The sequence below is a fragment of the Harpia harpyja genome, chromosome 3 (assembly GCF_026419915.1).
Source record: "Harpia harpyja isolate bHarHar1 chromosome 3, bHarHar1 primary haplotype, whole genome shotgun sequence".
In the NCBI taxonomy this organism is placed as follows: Eukaryota; Metazoa; Chordata; class Aves; order Accipitriformes; family Accipitridae; genus Harpia; species Harpia harpyja.
Window position 1 is genome coordinate 560,841 of NC_068942.1, and position 20,472 is coordinate 581,312.

At 51.7% G+C, this 20,472-nt stretch overlaps 1 protein-coding gene across 19 annotated transcripts; it reads left to right on the plus strand.

Moving 5' to 3' along the window:
• Window positions 1–191: 191 nt before the first annotated feature.
• LOC128139130 (ninein-like protein) lies at window positions 192–19,790 on the plus strand. Of its 19 annotated transcripts, XM_052781079.1 has the most exons (18): window positions 193–403; window positions 1,363–1,429; window positions 2,736–2,979; window positions 4,280–4,430; window positions 4,710–4,846; window positions 4,951–5,088; window positions 5,371–5,509; window positions 6,192–6,302; window positions 6,923–7,012; window positions 9,193–9,289; window positions 9,787–9,977; window positions 10,998–11,323; window positions 14,507–14,614; window positions 15,329–15,398; window positions 16,561–16,812; window positions 17,874–18,086; window positions 18,924–19,040; window positions 19,134–19,790. In XM_052781079.1, exons 3-18 carry the CDS (start codon window positions 2,882–2,884, stop codon window positions 19,320–19,322), a joined length of 2,427 nt encoding a protein of 808 aa, XP_052637039.1. In that variant the 5' UTR covers window positions 193–403; window positions 1,363–1,429; window positions 2,736–2,881; the 3' UTR covers window positions 19,323–19,790. The 19 variants fall into 19 exon arrangements, with proteins under 19 accessions (XP_052637043.1, XP_052637047.1, XP_052637049.1 ...); XM_052781083.1 differs by having other exon boundaries at window positions 192–1,429; window positions 4,951–5,052; XM_052781078.1 differs by having other exon boundaries at window positions 193–1,429.
• Window positions 19,791–20,472: the final 682 nt, after the last annotated feature.

The following is a 20,472-nucleotide window of genomic DNA, read 5'->3' on the forward strand; positions in this document are numbered from 1 at the left end:
GGGGTGCAGGAGGCCGGGCGGATGCGGGGTGCGCATGCGCGGGAGGGCGACGGCGGGCGGGGCCTGCGCATGCGCGGCGGCGCGGTGAGTGAGGGCCGGGGGCGGCGGGGCCGGTGCGGGCCGGGCTTTGGTCGCCGTAGGCCCTTGGGCCGGTATCGGCGCGGCACAGCACGGCACGGCACGGCACGGTCCCCGTGCCCCCCTTTCCCCTCCCCGCCCCTGGCGCCTCAAGGGCCTGCTCAAGCGTGTGGGGAGCTTCAGCGCCAGCCGGGGCACGGCGTGCGGCCTGCAGAGAGCCGCGTCTCTGCTGAGTGCGCTGGGGGCTGGCTCCCGCCGCCGCCTGCGTGGCCTTGTTGCCTCGTGCGAGGCTGCAGATCCTTCTTAAAACACCTTGAAAAGGGAGGTGGAGGTTACGCCTGGGGAGCGCGGGTTCGGTTTCCTGCTTAACATACTGCTTGAGGACGAGGTGGATGGGCCCCAGTCTCTGGTTGCGTGGTGATGTGTTCCCCCTTGGAAAACCGTACGTGCTGGTGTCTGTCTGTACGGCCTGTCATGCCCATGTAAACGCCAAGAGTCCAGACTCGGGAACACCCCAGGCAATTTGCAGGGGGAGGAGAAGCTGGCTGTCAGCCCTGTATCACCTCTTCTGCAAGCCCAGGGGTGTCCAATGAGGGTTGGTTTGCACGCCTGAGCTCAGACAAGGCAGTTGAACAAGATTTAGAGGTTCTTAACAGACACCAGAGGAGAAAGACCCATGCTTTGCTCTGCCTTTCTTCAGCTGATGCCCTTTCCGCTTCTCTGTCCATGTTGTGCAAGCAGCTGGGATCCAGTTTTCACAGAGCTGGATCTCTGGGTTTGCTGTTGGGGCAGAGGGTTTGGATGTAGGCATGCTGCACCCCCTTATCCTCCATTCCTATCTGGGATTTCAGCAGGATTTGCATCTTCCATCTTTCCCCCTTTTTCTCCTCCTCCAATGATTTTTTTCATCCCTGAACAGAGGGTAGATTTAACCCTCTTCATGCCATGGGTACCTGGGATACTTGGCTGATCTGTGAACAAACCCTTAAACTTCTGTGGGAAAAGGCTCTCTCCTGCTTGGCAGGGCACTCTTCTGAGAACTGAGCTGAAATGTTTGACATGGTAAAATGAAGTTGTTACAAAACCACAAACATTTCCAGTCCCAGCGTGTCTGAGGGTACCTGGGTGAGTCAGGCTGTGCTGTGCATGGGTTTTTCCCATTCTGGTTGTAAGCAGGTGTGTCAGGAGCTGCATGTTCGAATGGAGCCATCAGGTTTGGGGTGTGTGACCCCTGCCCTGGAGCAGACTGTGACTGATGCTCTTTCCTCATTTTTGTTACTACAGAACCTGAAGGCAAACAAAGAGGCTGAAAGTGATATGGCTCTTGTGAACGCAGCTTTGGAGGCACAAGGTATGATGCTCTTCCTCCTCCCTATGTGTAATGTATTGGCAAGCCATCAGGAGAGGACATGGTACAGATCCTCTGGGATTTCTGGGGGAATGCTTGAGGGTGGCATGGTGCTAACACACCTGGATTGAGTTTGTGATGGGAGTCATGCTGCCTGGTCCCCGTTCTTCTTGTGTCAGTGACATCGGCTGTGCTCTTCCATTGTCCTTCCAGGGAAGAATACAGATAAAGGGGGCTTGGTCCTCACAGTCTTGTTTCACAAGTAGTTGTGGGGAGGCTGTTTTTAGGATGGCTGATGCGTGCTGTGTTTTCATCTGGAAGCCTGACCTAGCCTGCAGCTCCCGGCGGGTGCCCAGCCCTTCCTTGGACATGGCTGAGGCTCAAGTCCGGGCCCTTCCAGAGGAGGTAGGTGCAGGAAGCGAGGCTTTCCTCAGCCAGTGTTTGGCTGAAGGAGCTGAGGAAGGAGGTGAGCAGGGAAAGTCTGGGAGACAGCTTGTTGAGGGAGGGATGGGCAGCGAGTTCTGGGCAGTGAATCTGTAGAGTCAAAGGAAGTGACTGTCAAAAGTAAGCTTTGTGTCCCCTAGACCTCAGGCACTGGTCCTGAGCTGACGTACCCCAGCACAGCTGTATTTCCTTGGGAACACACATGGCTTCTCTTGGAGAGGAGCTGGTCTGTAGTGTCTGACCACAGCAGGGTTAGGTGGGAAGGGAACTCTGGAGGCATCTGGGCTAGTCCTCCTCACAGCAGGGCTGACTTTCAAGCTAGACCAAGTTGCTCAAGGCTCGTCCAGTGTAGGTTTGAGTATCTCCCAGGATGGAGACCCCACAGCTTCACTGGGCCTGTCTCAGAGCTGCAGTGCACTCAGGAGGAAGAATTTTCTCCTTATGGCCAGTCGATTTTTCCCTTGTTGCAGCTTGTTCCTGTTGTATTTTGTCCTTTTGTTGTGCGTCTCTGTGAATAGCCTGCCATTGCCAAAATGAAATTACAGGGCGACTGTACCTCTTCAGGGTCCCAGGTAGGCATGGGGCCTTAATCCCCCTTCTCTCCCAAAACTGAAGCAGGATTCAAGTGGTTTTTATACCTGTCTGCATCCACTACTGGGACTCACATTTCAGACTTTGTGGAGAGGAGTTTGTTTCTTTGTGTGTGCATGGAAATAGAGCAGCGTTAATTTTCAAAAAAGAGTTTTTTAATTGTGTTCCATTTGCACTGTAAAAAAGATGGGATTTATTTTAAGAAGCTGTTTGGATGCTTCAAGCTGTGTTCCTGCAGCTGGTGAGTTCCTCTTTTCTTGTACTCATTTTTTAGGAACTCAAAGATTTATTCACTAAACTGGAAAAGGGGGGAGGTGGAAGGATGAGCTTTGAGGAGTTGCAGTTTGGCTTGTTCAGCCACATGACCACCTTTTTCTAAGGTACGTCAACATCTCTCAAGCAGCCAAGACTCAGCAATTCATGGGGCCAGTTGAAAGGCAGAAAGCTTTCTTTGTAAAAAGGATCCTGGTTGATGGCCTTGATCTGCAGCTCCTTGGAGGTCATTTCCTTAACTTTGGGTAAGAAACCATAAGTCATTGCCAGTTCCCTACACAGGACAGTTCATTTTTGTGTGGTGTTTCTACAACGTCTTGCGGGGAATCCAGACACAAATCCAGCTGTCACACTTTGAAAGGTTTCTCTGTCCGTTTCCCCACAAGAAAGGAGGCTAAAGAATGAGTTCTACTGAGAACAATTCAGGCCAAGATGTTTTGTTTCACAAGGGGGTGATTTAATAGACATTAGTTGGGCATCTGAGGGTCGTGACCTGGGGAGAGTTTTCCACTTGTCAGTCAGTTTTTGGGTATGGTCTGGACTTCAGCCACTGCATGGTGACCAAAAGGCTCCCCTGGGAGCTGCCTGAGTAGGAGCAAACCCTCTGCAGGTGGAGTGGCATGGTAATACAGAACAACAGAGGGCTGTTGAGCCTCAGCTTTTTACTGGAGGGAGAGGGATGCACATCCTAGCAGAGGGGAAAGATCACCGCAATTCCCACACTGGCTTCAGAAGTGCTGACATCTCTGCACCTCTTGCAACTCAGGTTGTCCCTTTTTTAGTGCATGGAGCAAGCATCATCCACATTTTCTTTGTTTGATGTAAAATACTTGTTTCGCCTTAGTGCTTTTAATTTCAAGGACTGGCAAGGCATCTGCAAATGCTTTTGCAGTAACTGTGCTTTAATGCACTAAGGTGGAAGTGAATTGCTGATTACCCTGACAGCCAGGACAGCTCCATCCAGGTTCCTTAGCAAAATGGCTCCAAAAAAAAAAAAAGAAAAAAGAAAAAAAGAATTGTTTCAGGTTCTTTTGGCTTAAGACTTTGAGGTAACAGTTCTCTGAAGATAGGCTTCTTCCAAACTTGGTATGAAATCGGTGCTCTTGGAGATGTTACCAGTTCTGTATCAGCTTTCTGGGTTCTGCTTTTTGGTTCAGCTTGGCTGAATCTCTTTCACCTTTGAAGCTGACCTCAACCCAATTTTAGCTTCTAGATCAAACAAAATGTTGGCTTGCCATCCCCATCTGACAGTTTTCACAAGACCCTCTGATGCTATATAACTTTCCATGTTGGTCTTTCTGTGGATACTGAGTTTTCATGGGTTAGCAGGGAGACCAAAGTGTATGCGTCTGTGCCTGCCAACATGCTCCTTGTGGCTGCCTTAAGGGCAGCGCAGGACATCTCCTTCCTGGCAGCTTGGGGTTGTTTTTAGAACATTCTCCAATATTGATAGGGTCCCTGGAGTTTCCTTTCAGTATCGAAAGCTGTCAATTTTTCTCTGCCAATTTTGCCCCACTGACGTACCTCCGCTACTTTTTTCCTCAGCATCAGAGTGCGCAGGGAAGCAGTCCATCCGTCCAGCCAAGCTGTGTGGACCCACATCTCTTCTCCAGCATCAGCAACAGCAATAGATTTGCCAAACCTGAATTTGTTATTGCCATTTGAGCCCTGGAAGAACTTAGAGGAGATCCTCAAGGTCTCTAGTGCTGCTTTGGCTGGTGGTGGTGGGTAAAGTGAGCAGCGAAGCCTTTCAGCAAGTAGCTGTCCGGGGTGCAGTCAGGTTCATGATGGGGTGGCAGGGTTTGGCCACCCCAGGGCTAGGGAAAATCTGGGGTGGATGTGATCTAGGCCTATCTGTGAGATGTGGGGGGGATCTCTGAAAGACTGGAGGGTGGTCAGATGGTGTAACAACAGAAGTCCTGTTGGCACTGTTAGAAGAGGGAGAAAGTGATTTCAGTCTGTGCTGTCTTTGCAGAGGCTGAGTAGCAGCACAGGGGTGCAGGTGAGCCTGGCAGAGCTACCCACAGCTTTGGACAACACACTCATGGTCCCCAGGAGCGGGCTTCAGCATGCAGCCGTCGCCTCCTATGGATACAAACTGCAGTGCCTCAGGTAAGGGTGCTGGTCCCTGTGAGGACAGCCCTGGTCCCTGTGAGGACGGCCCTTCTGTGGGGTGCGTGAGATGTCTCTTATTGCACTGCTCGCTGTGCCTGCAGGATCCAGGTGAGGCAGATCGCCAGGGAGAGGGACAAGGCGAGGCTGGACTTGGAGAAAGTGGAGGGTCACTGCCTGCAGCTTGGCAGGGAGTTGGACGAGCAGTACGTCGCGCTCGAGCACACCCAGAGCAAGCTCAAGTAGGAGGGGTCCTTTTGGTGGGGCAGGGAAAATGGTTTTCCTGTGGGTGCCCACAGTCTCTGCCTCCCATCCCAGTCTCCCTTTATGAATCTTCCACTTGTTTTGCCATTGTGTCAGTGGCAGAGAAGCCCCTGAGGCCCCCCCACCCCACTACGGTCCCAGTGTCTCTCTAACCAAGCTGTCATCTCCTGCTTTGTGCATGGTGAGAGGGGGTGCGTGGACCTTGTGGCCATCTGAGAACATGCTCCGGGTGCCCCAACCACGTTGCTTTTTTCCCCCAGGGATTTTCAGGCAGAAATAGAGGCAAAAGAGCTGCTTTTGCAGCAAGCAGTCAGTCACCAAGCGAAGCTGGAGGCTGATACACAGTTCCTCCAGGGCAAAGAGGCCAGCCTGCAAGGGAGACTGAACCACGTAATGAAGGTAAGTAAAACTGCCCTGGGTGAAACATCTTCACTTCTTCAGAGGAGGCAAAGCAGAGGTGGTGACAAAGATAGATGGTTTGTGTTGGTCTTGCTGGGAAGGACAGGAGTTTTATGCAGAAAAATCATCAGCCACATCCATACTATTGAATTAAATACAGAGTTTGTTCCCTTGCCGTGACATTATTAAAGCCCCACATTGTCTGTTGGGAGTGGTTTGGCCCTTGGTAACACCTGAACACCTGATGGCTGAGGCTAAAGTTGTGCCAGGGACCATGCCAAAAGCAGAGACGATGGTGTCTGCGTGGCTGGGATTTTCCCAGTGCTGTTCAGTGTAGAAGTACAGATGGAGATAGCTCAGGACTTGCTGCCTTTTTTGGCTGTGAGGGAAACTGTAGTTTTGTGAAGCAGAGGTAGAGATGAGCCTGTGGGGCTGATTAGCTCTTATTCTGCAAAACGCACTCCTAAGCCTGTCCTTTGGAGAGACGAGCCAAACCCCAGCCCACATGGTGTGTATCAGCAATGTGCTGTCCAAAGCGGGGTCTTCTGGGAGCTGTGCTGTGTTTGGCATGCTGATGTGCCAGTTGTTTTACAGCTTGCTGCTGAAGGCCCGTGGCTGATGAACCCGTCCTGCGATGTGACGACCCACAACATCAAGAGAATCTTCTCCCTTTTGTCTGCAGGAGAACACACAGCTGCAAAACAAGGTCACGGAGATGGCTGAGAAACTGGTGGCCTCTGAGAAGCTGGTGTTGGAGCTGCAGAAAGAACTCAACTGCGTTGTGAAGGACAAGGTAGCCTTCCTCTGTTGCAGTTAAATAAGAACTTTTCAGGAACTCATCAAAAGATTGACCCTTTTCTATGAAATCTTGCATATTTTGGGTCAGTTGTTATGGTCTCCCACTCTTTGAACTCTCCTGCACATTAATGACAACCTAAAAAGAAAAAATATTGGCTTTTAATTTAAGCCTTTTCAAGTTTGGAAAAAAAAAGATGAGGAAAGTTTGCAATTGTAGAAAATTCTACAAACCTGCAGCCTTCAAGTGAGAACTTTAGAGTTTGGTTTCCAGAAAAGAAAAGCCTTCTTTTTCACAAGTATTGAAGTAAAGGGTTAGTTTTCGTGTCATCCACTCCAGCGAGGCACCTGGTAAAATGGATCTGGGGAAAGAAATGGGTCTGTGATCTTGTTAGCCAGTTTGTGAAAGCTAGCCCACCCATAGTTTGGTGTCTCTCGTGCATGAAGAAAAATGTTTTTCCTCCTCTTTCTGCATCTGACTTATCCCACAGGTGTCAATAGGAACCCTTCCATTGAATCTATGGGTGTAGCACCATGTCTCCAGTGATTTAGTAGAGCTGTGATAATTAGAGAGGTGATAATTTCCTTGATGAGAAATGTTTCCCTGTGCTTGTGCAGCTGGGCCAGGTGGAGCCCCACAGCCCAGAGCTCCTGAACCAGAGTGAGTGCTTTGCAGAGATTGTCCTGGAATACGAGCGGCAGTGCCAGGTACGGGTGGGCAGCTCTCCAGCAATGCTGTCATGAAAGTACAGCTCTCATTGGCACATCTATTGGGCACTTTGGCCTGGGGGAGAGGAAGGAGGCAGCCCTGATCAGGGTGCTGAGGGGTGATCGCTCTTGCCTTGCTCAGAGTCCTTTGGCAGGAGACAGGACACAGCTGTGCCCCTAGTAAAGCAGCCTGTCTCCTTGCTCCTGCAGCCCTCCATGGGTTGGTTCCCTTGCTGGGATACTGGCAGGGGGGAGTAGGGGTGGGTTGTAAATTCCTCCATTCCTGCCACCCTGTAGGCGCGGGCTATTTTGTTTGGGAACCGTGTAGCTCTGTGTATAAGGACAGACCACCCTCGGCTCTGTTGCATTTCTTTTTGAATGCAAGGAGAAAGCTTTTCTCCTTTTTTGGAAAGCATGCTATCAGCTAAATTCTTCTATGTTTTTGTTTTTCCCTTCCTCCTTCTTACCCCCACTTTAACAACCCCTACAAAACTTGTTGCTGCTGGACTCTGCTAGAGAGTCAAGGTGAGCCTGTCCAGGTACCTGATGTGCGTGTGGTCCAGGCACTGCTCTTGTGCGCGTTGTACCTCCAGCAGGGTGCTGTGCTCCTGCCCAGAGCTTTGGGCTTTCTGGGATGTGAGCACAGCCTCCGTTTCCCTTCTATTGTTTTTAAGTGACTCGTGTATCTTGCATGTTGTGACTTACTGGGTGCTCTGTGCATTGGCTCCTGAGTCCAGTGCTTATTGTATTGGCCATTTGTTCCCAAGTGCTATGTGTGAGTGGGGAACACCACTGAGTAGAGACGGTGACTTATAAAATCCCCCTAGCAAGGGGATGAAATCTGCATTTCCAGCAAAGCCATTTCATGGATGCAGCAGGCTCTCGAAGCTGTAATTAAAGGCAAACATGCTGGAGCACTATCCAGTGCAGCATTGCTCCAGGTGGCACCAGAGGGTTGAAGATTCTCAGTGCTGCAATTTTTCCTCCCATTGAGCAGCCCCAGAGTTGTCCATGAGAATGCTGATGGGTGGAGAGGTTCAGCCTTTAGCCTTCATCTGCCCCTGGGAGGGCACCCCCTCGGGTTCATCCTTTACCCTTGTTGAATGCTGCCAGACCTCCCCTCCTCTGCTCTCTTTAGAATGGAGATTAAACAAACTGGGTTTGCATTTGTCTACATCTGCTCAATTATATTTATTAATTGGGATCTTTGGAAGTATCCTAGTTCTTAGTCTCTTGCAGCCCATCAGTTTCCTGGGTAGCAGCACATGGGATATAATTTGGTGTCTGCTCAAAGTGGACAGTCTGGAGGGAGGCAGGATGCCTTGTACGGTGTTGCTTCCAGTATGAGATGGAGCGTGTGAAGTGAAACAAGCAGTTGCCCAGCTCCAGACGCCTGCGTGGAAGTGGCTTACTGCACTGGTGTCGTGGCTTATAGCATGGTGTTCAGTGGTGGGACTCCTTGCTGCAGGCTGATGTTGGCACTGAGACGGGATAAATTCCTGTGTTGGCCTCTGAGGGTGTCTCTGCTAAGCAGGCAGCAGGACTTGCCTCTTGCTGTGCTTCCCATGGGATCAGCACCTTCTTGCCTTGCTTTATTCCTTCCGCAACCTGGAAATGTTGCCTTCCAGAGCGCTGTGGGACTTGCTTCATTGTAAATCCTGCTGTTGCCTTGTCTGCATGCAGTAGCGCTTGTTGGCTAGCCCAGATGCCCACAGGAGTGTCTTGAGGATGTACATGCAAACCTCTGGGCTGTGTGAGGGATCGTACTGAGATTACAGTGTTTCTTGTGTGTTGGTTGCTAGCAATGGTTGTGTTTAGGTCAGGAGGGGTCTTGGGAGGACCAACCCTCCAAGATGTCTGCAAAAATCCCTGGTATTGTGTGCTTTTGCATGCAGGGGCAGTTGCTTGTGGCTCTTTGTGCTTTACAGTGTCCAGTGATGGTGGTCGCGGTAATCTGGGCTTGTATTTCTTCTCTGGCTCTTCCAAAATCTCTCATCTCTGTCTGTTTGGGAAGGAAGAAAACCTCCTGCCTTTATTCTCTGACTGTGCTGGTGAGGGGGAAGCTGCTCTTCACGCTGCAAGAGACCCTGAGTACATATGGCTGCTGGGAGCCGTGGGCACTCGGCCCCCCGCAGCCCTGGGGATTTTCATAGCTGCGTCATGACCAGTCTCTGCTTCAGGTGCTGTGGGACCAGAATGAAGTGCTACAAAGGGAGCTGGAAAGGCTGCGTCTCCAGCTACGGGAGAGCAGGGCTGAGAGAGGGCCGCCAGCAGGAGGTAAAATATAGGAGGGTTCAGTGCCTCTCCCATCTTCTCAGCAAGAGCAAGGTTCCCTGCGGATTGGAGTTTCCATGGGAGCCTGGGGTGGCTTGTTGTGTCTGAGCTGCTGCTGCCAGTTCTGGTACTGGGCAGCCAAGGGAGGGAAGAAGGGGGTGATGGGTGGTGAGGAGGAGGGAGACAGAGGGAAGAAGGCTATTCCAACTCAAAAGCTGGTGATGGTAACCTGTGCTCTAGGTAAGTGGGAGTGAACAGGCAGATTTTCACTGTTGAGGATGTTGAGGAAATAATGTAATAAAGAGGAAGTAGCCCCAGACTGTGGGTTGGGAGATTCAGGTTGAGCATGAGGGAAAAACTTCTGGCCCAGAGGGGTGATGCAGCCGTGGGACTGGTTGCCAGATAGATGGGGGTTCTCCATCTTCCGGGGTTGTATAGACTTGACTGGATGAAGCTGCAGCCAGCCTGATCAGGACAGGCAGGCCTGTCCTGTCTTGTAGGCCTGTCCTCACAGGGCTTCTTTCTGTCAGTGTGCCGCTCTCCCAGCCCTCCGGTTTCCACTTCTCCGTGCACACAGACATCACTCTCAATGGAGCAGCTCCAAGAGCAGCTGTGGGACCTGAAGGTGCAGCTGGAAACCAAGGTGAGAGGTGTGGGAGGAGATGTCCTGACCTCTTGGCACAACTGCTTGGTAAGCACCCTGCTACAGCATGGCTGATGGGGCATCTATGCCAGGAGGGCTGCTGGAGAGTTCAGGCTGGGGAGCAGAGAGGTACCTCATCTCTCTGCTGGCTTTATTGCATGTGCTTCCCCAGCCCATCTTAGCTGGTAGGAAGGTTTGGAGCCCTCGCTGTCTGGCAAAGGCTTTGTGGAAATCTCTGTCACCTTGCAAAATGTTTGTGTGGGTCTTGCCCCTTATGGGGAACCAGAGATTAACTCTACTCAGTGTTGCTGTTGCAGTAAAACCAGTGACAGGATCAAGAGGAGAAGCAGCCAGGTGTCTCCTGAGGGCATGGGGGGGTTATCAGAGCCCTGTCTCCCTGGGCTTGCAGCACACTTTTAACCTGCTTGCCCTAAGGTGACAGTGTGAGCCCAGCCCTCCCTTTAGACAACAGTAAGTGCTCCTGTGAGAGGTCTCAGTTTCCACCTTCACTCCTTTGCTGTTGAACTGAGAGGTTGGGGATGCTTGCTGGGTTTCCATTGCAGCACTGCAAGAGTAAATCCACACAGGTGATGAACAGTTCAAGGAGCACAAAGCTGCTTGCAGATCTTCTGCCTGCTTCACAGTCCTGCCTTTGTGCTCTTCAAATCCTGGAGTTTCTAATATTTACAGGGGAGTCATGGGGAGCAGCAGCTACTCACCACCACACCTTGGACAAGGGACCACTCTGCGGGGTGGAGGAAGGATATGAAGAGCAGTGGCAGATGATGCCCTGGCCTCTCCCTTCTCCTCTCTGGTATCCCTTGCAAACAAGGAGAAAGGGGAGAGCCACGCTGCTTGCTGGGAAGAGCTGGGACCCACCGATACCTGCTTGTTAGAGGCTGCTGCGTGAGACTGATTATTGCCTTAAGTTCAGTAGGGAACAGAACTGCCTGAAGAGTGTCCCCTGTTGAGAGAGACCAATAGATTGATCTGAGTCAGAGCTATTGGAGGAGAGGGGAGCTCTTGGGAGCATGGTGCTAATATCCAAATCCTGTCTCCTCCCAACAGATAAACTATTACGAGAAGGAAATCGAGTTAATGAGGAAAAACTTTGAGAGAGAGAGGAAGGACAGTGAGGAAAGCTTCAAGGCTGAGATGCGCAAGATGGAAGACCAGAAAAGAGACCTGGAAGAAACAGTTGCAAAGTACTGGGCTGTAACTGATAGCCTGAAAGAGCAAAAATGTGTGTGGAGCCTGGAGCTGGAGGAGAGGTTTGAGGTGGACCAGGCCAGGGTGGGACAACAGCACACTGAAGACATTTACCATCCAGGGCAGCAGCTGGACCAGGAGGGAGAAGAGCTGAGGACGCAGCGCAGGGACAGAGAGAGACTGAGGTCTGGCACCATTCTCTTTGTGGGGCTAAGCGGCAGACTAGGGGTGCATGCCCTGCTCATACCAGAGTAGGCTGGGCTGATTTCTCACGAGGCTGGAGAGCTGCTTTAATTTGGAAGAAAATCTGGGCAGTATTGCAGGGCTGCAGCTGTTTGGAGTAAGACATCTAAACTCCCCTTACATTAGTGCTTTTATTTCAGGACTTGGAAGTTTCCTTGCATGTTCTACAAGCTTGTGTCAGAGGCAGTGTCCAGCAAAGAGTGTATCTCAAAACAGTGAGAGAAATAAGAGAGCTTTCATCAGAGTTTTCTTGTTATCTTTCTCTTTCTTGGTCCTTCAGCAAACCTGCCTCTACTTGCTAGATCATCACAACCTGCTGTCTCAAAAGCAGGAAAAAATGGCTTAAATTTCTCTATATAGCCAAAACTGGCTTGTGGGAGAGTAAGGTTGTCAATAAATGGCTGTTCATCTTCCCTTCCTGTGCTTGTGGTGCCAGTTCTGCAACCTCCCCAGAGGCCAAGAATGGCCTTGCAGAGGAGACTGGAGAGGAATTGGACAGGAAACTGTGGCCTGTCCATGCTTGCCCCCTCCTGCTTGCCAGCAGACCCCACCACTGCCCCCAGACTTTCCTCTTGCCTCTTCCCTGCTGTGCCTCCCTTCAGGAGCAAAGTTCTCTTCGGCAATATGCAAGCAGGGGATTTTGCTAGGTCATTATCCCCGTTTCAGGGCTGAGTAGCTGAGATATAGAGTAAGTGTGGGAGAAAGGATGCGACTTGGCTGAAGTCTCTGGCAGAGATGGGGAACAAACCCAGGTAACAGGAATACAAGGCATTTGAGCTGTGTTACCACCCTCTCTGGTGGATGGTGAGAGGGACTGGCTGTAGTGGGGAGCTTTCAGAGTTGTTGGAAAACATCTGATGGATGAGTTTTGAGAAGTGCAAGATGGTGTGGGAGCTTTCTGTAACGTTTAAGGAATTGCCTTTGCAATTCTTTGACTTTGCAACTTAAAAGAAAACCACGTTGCTTCTCCAGCAAAAGTACATTCTGGGGCTGGCTGAGCTATTCAAGCTGTGTTATCAAACCCAGGTCAGCAAAATGGTTTTTATCTTTAGGAAAGATGCAGAGGTTGAGCATAATCAAGAGCTGTCATGGAGTGAATGCTGGCATGAGGACAGCTGTAAGGCTTTGTTGCAGCAACATTGGTGTGAGAGGAGATGATTTCCCAATGATAAAGGCTTCAAGGGGACACCTTCAAGAGCAGCATGCCCAGGAGAGGCAGCAGTGGAAGCAGAAGGAAAAGGACATGGTCTCTCTGTGGAAGAAGGGGCAGCTAAAGTTGGAAGAGAAGGTTAATGAGGAACAAGTCAAGATCTGTGAGATGCTGGCTGTTGAGAATAAAAAGAGAGAAAAAGCACCAGGATGAAATGGGAATAATGCAGAGATCATAGGGCTGAGGGCTCTGGTGTTGGAAGGGACAAGGTGTCTGGAGAGCTGCCCTCTGGGGGAAAGGAGCAGGTCCCCAAGACTCAGGTGAGTAAGTAGATCAGAATCTCCTGTTGCAACCTCAGCACTGAAGGAACAGAGAAGAACTGAAAAATTGTATGATGGATGGACCAGTGCAGACGTCTGTTGCAGCGAATGGCCTGCTCAATCTAGAAGCTCGAGCCAAAGCTAAAAGCATTTGTCAAGGAGAAATTAAGCCTCGATAGACAAGGGGATGTGCTTGGGAAGGAGGCAGAGAGAGCAAAGTTAAATGTCTGCCTTCACACAGCAGACACAGCAGCATGTCAGGACGTAGACAGACTTGATCTGGAGGGCAAGAAGAGGAAAAAAAAGCCCCGGGAGACAGAGTGGCACAGCAGCATAGGAGGAAACATGACATTCAGGCTGTCAAAGTGGGGCTGGAAAGGGAAAGGAACAGGGTGAAAGTGGAGCTGATGCAGCTCAAAGATGTTGTGCACTGGCTAGAAAATGAACCCAGAGCTCAAGAGAGTGGCAGGTTTGAGCGCAATCTAGTCTGCAGAATTAACACAGTGCTGCTGCTGCTGCAAAAAAAGCAGATGCCTTGTGAAACACAAGGCTGCTTAACAACATGATGGTCCAAGACACTCTAACAGCAGCTATGTTCTCTCTTGATGCTCTATAGCAGCAGCTGTGTTCTGTCTTGCTGTCCCCTGCATGTCTTTTACAAACCGTGGGAGTGTGGTCAGAGCGCTGGGATGTGCTCACGTGGCTCTGGCTGACTATGCACTTGTCTCCTCTGCCTTGTACAGCTGTATGTGGGTGTTGGAGATGCCACAAGAAGCACAGCATGTGAATCCTGATGTAAAACTGACTCAGAAAGCAGCTGCTGTGAGGAGCGTCCTGCCAAGCAGGGGGAGCAAATGCCACACAGCCCATGCACTAGTCATCTTGCTTGCTTGCTTGGGGAAGAGAGGAAGAACTTCCCCACTCAGCTACTCTGCCTCCCACATGCAGTGCCACAAACTGCAATGCTGTCCTCCCTGCCAGGATGGACAGACTGTTCCCTTGAGCTCTCCCCTGAGGAATTTGGGTCCTGTATGGACCTGGGGTTCAGCAGTAGCTATTGGACAGGACTGTCTGTTTAACACAGGACTAAGCTTCCTTCCCACAAGTGCCTGTATTCATGGCCTCATGGGAGACTGGGAGTACCAGTAGGAGTGGAAGGATAATGAGGCAGAGAGGCTACCTTGGATTTGGGGTCATAGCTATTGTGTCCAGCACTGTAAAATCACAGACACCTCACAAGCAAGCTGATTTCTCCAGACATGGCTCTATTGCAGTTGAGGGGTTGGGACCACCACCTGGTTATCCTGTAATGAAGTCTCGGTGTGTCTTGATGAGCCAAATCACTTTGTTTCCACTCCTTGGCAGGCCCTCAAAATAATTTCAGCTAGCTGGAAGCCACACAAATTCAGGGTCTGATGCTATTTGTCCTTATTCCCCTTTACTTCCCTTCCCTTGAAGACCTGCTCCTTCTCTACCAATGTCTCTTGATTGTCCCCACATGTTTTGCATGAGTTATTGGATGGTTGTTTCTCAGATTTCTTTAGTTCTTGCTGTTCTTGCAAACCAAATGACAATAGAGCAAGGAGCCAGCGTAGAACGCCAAGAGCAAACTGGGCTTTTGCATGGTTTTCTCACTCTGCTGTCTCTCCCTGCAGGGGAGAGCTCTGCCAGCTGCTGGAGGAGAACAGCTTGCTGAAAAGTCAACTTGGGAGACTCCAGCAAGAGCTGAGGCTAGCAAAGGAGAGGGGCAGCAACCATGATGTGTAAGAGAGGAGCCAGCTGTGGGAGGCTGGCAAATGGGTGGATAGCTAATGCTTGTAAAAGGAACAGCCACTCAGGTGCATTTACCACATTTCAGCTGGCTCAACCTGCCTTTTGTTTTCTCATTTCTGAGCAAGCCAGCACACTCACACCCTTTGCTCCACGCAAAAGCAGCCAATGCTGGGACAGGTTTGGCCAGCCAAAGGCTTTGGCAGGCCAGAGCACAGGGTCCAGAGCTGGGTTTGTGGAAGGCTGTGGGGATGGGTGTGCTGAGGCAGGAAAGGATGGGCTTCTTCACTACACTAACCTTTTGGCCAGTGGCCTGCTGCTGCCTTGGGAAGCTTCAGATAGGTGCTAGGGTCACCCACTGAGCCATAAATCCAAGCAGAGACAGGTTTCTGGTGCGGATGGTCCCAAGAGTCTGCTAAGCTGGCTCTCCCACTGTTCTTCATCCCCTGATTTTTAGGCTTCTGACAATGTTGCAGGACTTTGGATGTCCCCAGCTGTCTACCCTGGGCTAGGCTGAGTCACCTCTTGGGGCAGAGACACCTGACCCATTCCTGAATCAATTCAGGACCATATCCGTTTTGGTCTGGCTTTGCTTCCTGTTGCAGGCCAAAACCAGATGTGCGGCTCCCCAAAATGGGGCCATTCTCTGGGGGGCCGTGGTTTGCTGCTCTGTGGCCTAAAGCTGATCATATCCCTCTCCCCGACAGGAAAAACGTGAGCAAGTTGGGCAGAGAGAAGGTGGAGGAGCTGGCTGAAATAGCAGAGTTAACAGCATCGGTAAGAAGCCGTTAACACTGACAGGCTCTTGACTGAAGGATTTAGGAGGACAAAGACTGCACGTGCTTATAGAGGAGAACGGGAATGTTTGTTTCAAACAGTCAAACCCAGTCTTGCTTTGAAGAACCAGCTTCATTTTACAGCTTGTCAAGTAGGGAAAATTTGTGTAACAAAAGCTAGTGCAGGTCTTACAGAAGGAAAGGTGTTACTACAAAATCTCTCATGAGGTTGACTTTACCTACTTACACTCTTTCTCCCAGAGATTTTGCTCACTCCCAGTTTCAAACCCACATGCTCACGAGCCCTTAGACATGTGTGCACCAAGGCCTGGCCAGGATTGCTTGTGTGCAACACGGATGAGGGTTGCAGGTTTTCAGTTCCTCACCCTGTTTCTGGGATTCCTTATGACGGGGAACCATAACCTATTTTTTGGACATGTCTTTTGTACTCTTCAGGGCCAACAGCCACAGCAGGGTGGCCTTTGCTGGCCCTTGCTGGCTTCAGCTTCCATTAACCTTTAGCCACAAACCTGCTGCCCATTATCTGCTTTTCCTTCTTTGGAGGAAAGCTGTGTTGGTTGCCCATTTTCCTGGGAGGCTAGCAGAGGAATGGGATGCGGAGTGTGTTGCCGCCCTGCTGTTAGATGGAGGCTTTCTGCGGACACGTTATCTGTGCTGTGGCCTGGTCAGAGCATGGGCCAGAAACTGCACCTTGCTCAGCATTACTGCTGGGGATAGTGTCCTAGGAGCGATATCTGGGGGATGGTGCCCTTTAGTGTCGATGCAGGCTGCTCTTGTAGCCCTTACTCTGCTCTTTTGTCTGGTACTTTCACACACGCACATGGACACGTTTCCATTCATACTGTATTCTTACCAATCTCAGTATTTCTGTTACACATCTGTACAGTTGCCCCCCCCCGCCACCACTGACCTCCTCCAGGGCTATCATCTGTGCAGGTTTTCTTACCCAGGAATGCTGCGCTTGAACTCGGCCACCGGGCTTTGTTCAGGCTGGGAAATGAGGGCACTTGTCCTTAGTGCCTGCAAGGCCCTGCAGCGACAGCGGTGTTCCTGAGTGGGAATCCAGCAGGGACAGTGTGGGACAGGTTCAGTCTCTGTTGCCTCTCTTCCCACCAATTGGTTTTTTTCTCAACCTTTTCCAGGGTGAGAAGAGCAAGGGGGATGTCTCCCACCTGAATGTCAAGATGCATCAGCTGGGCTGTGAACTCACTGAGCGCAAGGCCAGTCATGGTGCTGGCCCTGGCACTGTCCAGCTGCAGAGCCAGAGGCTTGCTGAGGCTGAGCGGCTACGAGGAGCAGAGATGGCTGCAAGGCTGGAGCACCACCAGCAGCATGCAGCGTGTTGGATGGAGACAGAGCTGCTCCAACAGCAGCTCAGGGCCTCACAGGAGAAGGTGGATGTCATTCAGTTGGTGGCAGGGTGGCAGGCTGCTGAGTGGTCCCTGTGATGTTGGTATTGCCCTGCTCGGGGCTGTATCGGACACCTTCCCCAGGCAGAAAAGACTGTCCTCTTCCTCTTTGTGGGGGACAAAGGACTCGCCCTCCAGCTCAGACATGTCTGAAGCCAGTTCAGGTGCAGCTTGGGACAGGTCCTTGCTCGCAGCTGCCCCTGCAGTGGCCCCTCTGTCCTTGTCCTGTGCGGGCTGGCTGGGCAGAGATGGAGGCTGAGTGGAGGTGGCTCACACAGGAGTGCTAGGAGCTGTGGTTCCCCATGGCTCAGCTGACAGAGGAGCTACAGGAGTGGCAGGATCAGGTAGGAGCTGGGCAGGGATGACAGGGGCCAGGCAGGCCATGTCTGAGGGGAGGGAAATGAGGTGATGAGAGCAGGGGAACAAGGACCACTAGGATAGAGGAAAGCCAAGGTGAGAAACCTCCAAATGTTAATATCCCTCTCCTGCCTTCTACCCTGGGGACAGACTCGGGGACTGGCTTTCCAGAGTACAGCTTGCCTATGGCAGCCACCCCTAGGTCGCCCTAGGGCAAGGCTGGACCAGACCTGCTTCCAAGAACTAGCCCTTTGCTGGTAGCAGGAAGCAGAGGAGATGTAGTACAGGCAGGGATTGAAGCCCAGCTTGCCTGGGATGTATCTAAGAACAAACCCAGGTGAGCAGACCCTCTGCCTCCTGCCATTGCGGCTCTTGGTGCTAGGACTCCCTCCCAGAGGATTCCTCCAGCAACTCCTGCTCCTTGCTGCTCAGCAAGGGGAGCATCTCTCGGCAAGAGGTCCCCGTTTCTCCTCCTGCAGCTCTAGGTGCTCTCCATCCCCAGCTTTGTAGGCTGCCCAGCAAGCACCACTCCCATGGTCCTGCTGCTCTGCTGTGGCCGTTGCTGCTGTGAGAGCTGAGGCCAGGGCTGAGGGTGCTTCCTAACCTCTCCCCTCATCTGCAGCACACCCTGGGCCTGTCCCATTGCTGGCACAAGGCTGTAACCAGCTATTGGCCTTTCTGTGTTACAGCTCTTAGAAGCCAAAGCGAACCTGAGCCTGGCCCAGACCCGGCATGCTCTGCAGTTGCAGCAGGCCAAGGCCCGGATGAACAATGTGGTGCCAAAGAAACAGTTTGAGCAGCTGCAAACCAGCTTGAGAGAGGAACAGTGCAAGGCTCAGCAGCTCCAGGAAAACCTCCACCGGCAGGCTGAGCAGACATGCAGGCAGCTGGTCAGGATCCAGGTAAGCAGGGAATTGCAGAAACTCAGTCAAGGGTACCGGGGAGGGAACACTGCCAGCTGGGAAGGCAGCTGTGTTCAAAGCCACCAGAGGTTTGGGTGGAAGATGCTATATATCAAGACCCCACATGGAAAAATGCACTCAATCTTCAAATTCAGCTGCAATTTTCATTCCACGTGAACCCAGTCACTGCCCTGCACTCAAACAGGAGCCCTCCCCACTCTAATCCACCTACCCCAGACCAGATACCTTGTGCCTAGAGAAGCAGGAGTTACCCAGGGAGACGCTCTGTGTTGGCTCAGGCTGGGGAAAAAAAGTTTGAGCCCTCTACGTGGAGATGTAGCCTGCACAGAGTGGGGTGGTTTTATCTCTAGGGGACTGGGCAACAAGGTGTTGGGTTTTTGTGAGTTTGTCCTTGTTTTTAGGACACTGTGATTCAGTTGGAACTAACCTGGGGAAGGATGGAGCAAATTATAACCTAAGGAATTAAAATGAGCAGACACAAAAACTGCATCCAAGGAAACTATGTCTCTCCCTGGGGTTTTCTGGACGCAGCTGAGAGAGAGGAGGCCATTGGCTTGTTTTTATAGAAAACATTGCTGGGAAATCTGTGCCTTGTCTTAAGACCTGTTGGTGCTGACCTAGGGAAGGTTGTACTGCTCTAGACACTTGTCCCACTGCTCTTTGCATCCTGTACCACCTCTGCTGATCTGCCCATGCTCTCCTTCAGGGAGTGTGAAGGTCTGTGAGCAGGGCCTTGGGGAAATGCATGGTCCAGGATTGCCAGGGGCCAGGTGAGTTCTGGGACAACACAACGCTGGGCTTTGTTGCCCGTTGCAGGAGGAACACGAGCGTCTGCTGCAGGCAGCCGTGGAGCAGGCAGAGGGGCTGGAACACAACCTGAGAAGTGCGGAAGCTGTGCTGGCAGAGAGGGCGGCTCAACTCAAAGATGCCCAGGTGAGTGCAAGAGGGGTTAGTGCTGCATGTCCCTGCCTGGCTGGGACCCCTGCGTGGGAATGCTGAACTTTAAGCTTCCTGTCCCTGCTGCAGGCCCAAATCTCCAGGAACAAACTGCTGATTGAAGACCTCCGTGAGGAGAACAGGGGGTTTGCAATGGCCCTACAGGTGGCTGAGCTGAAGCAGAAGAGCACTGAGGAGAAGAACCAGCTGTTGGAGGAGCAAGCCTCAGCTCTGAAGCAGCTTATCGGAAAAATCACGCCAGCATCTCTGAGTGGGTGATGGGGCACCCACTGTGGTAGCCCTGCCCCTGGTCCTGGCTGGGGTTTGTCAGATGGAGAAGGGGAGGTGTGGCTGGGTTGGGAAATCAGCCTTGTCCTCCCTGGTCTTGCCAGGATTTTCCTGGGTAGAAAGTAGAAAATGGAGAAACCAGACAGTCCTTTAAGGAAATTGGTCCTGTGGTAGCTGAATTTTCCTGCTGAACACACCAGCTTTGGTGCCTTTCTTGGTGGCCGAGTATGCTGTTGTAAGTCAGGTCTGTCTCAGGGCAGCCATCCCACAGGAGCTGCCTGCACTCTGGCAGCGTGTTTGGTGGTGGTGTGGATGCTCCCCCTCTGTGGAGGGTTGCTGTTGGGGCCACGCTGTTACAGCTGGAAAGCCAGGGCAGGAGGGCTTGCAGGTTCCTGCACCTGGCTCACTCTAAGCAGGAAAGCTGTGTTGTGGCATTAAAATGTTTGCAGTATTACAGCACCTCCTGCCATCTCCGGTCTGCTCTGTATTTCAGTAGCTTCCCCCAACTGTTGCTGAACTTTTATTCCCTACAGCTCCTCTTGGGCTCTAGGAGACTCTGGCCCTCCTAAAGCCTGAGCCTAGGATCCAAACCAACATCCTGCTGGATTGTTGCCTCTGTGCTGAGCAGGACAGAGGGGCTGGGGGACGAACCCTTTCAGTTTGAGCTTCCAAGGCTTGGGGCAGGGTTGGTGACCCCTACTCAGCACTGCACTTCTTCAAAGGAGACGTGGTAAGTGAACTGTGTCATCTTGCCTTCCTTGACAGCTTGCCATCTTGTTGGCCTTCACACACTGGCAGTGAGTACTGCTCTTGCCAAAATAAGTTGTCTAAAAGGCCACAAAGCCAGGCATTCACATCAGCAAATACCAAATTTATTGATCTGCCCAGGCTGTTACCCTCTGCACGGAGGATGCATCATTGTCACGGTGCCCCTGCCTTGCTCTGTGCAGAGCAGAGCGTATTTACATGGGGGCTGTGGTTGCCACTAGCTGTGAAAGGACTTGTAGAATTTTGGGGGCTATGGAGACGACTGTACAAGAGAGACTAGAGAAGCCTGACTGGATCAGGGTAGCAAAGCAGAGGCTGGACAGTCAATACAAAGAAGGGGGCTTAAAAGTAGCTCAAGCTGTTGGTGGTTCAA

Excerpts from the sequence above, each read along its gene's own strand:
- LOC128139130 (XM_052781078.1), top strand. The coding sequence starts at position 2,882 with ATGGGGCCAGTTGAAAGGCAGAAAGCTTTCTTTGTAAAAAGGATCCTG. Across the intron at positions 7,013-9,192 it reads AATACGAGCGGCAGTGCCAG|GTGCTGTGGGACCAGAATGA; the intron begins GTACGGGTGGGC and ends TCTCTGCTTCAG. Across the intron at positions 9,978-10,997 it reads CCTCTTGGCACAACTGCTTG|ATAAACTATTACGAGAAGGA; the intron begins GTAAGCACCCTG and ends TCCTCCCAACAG.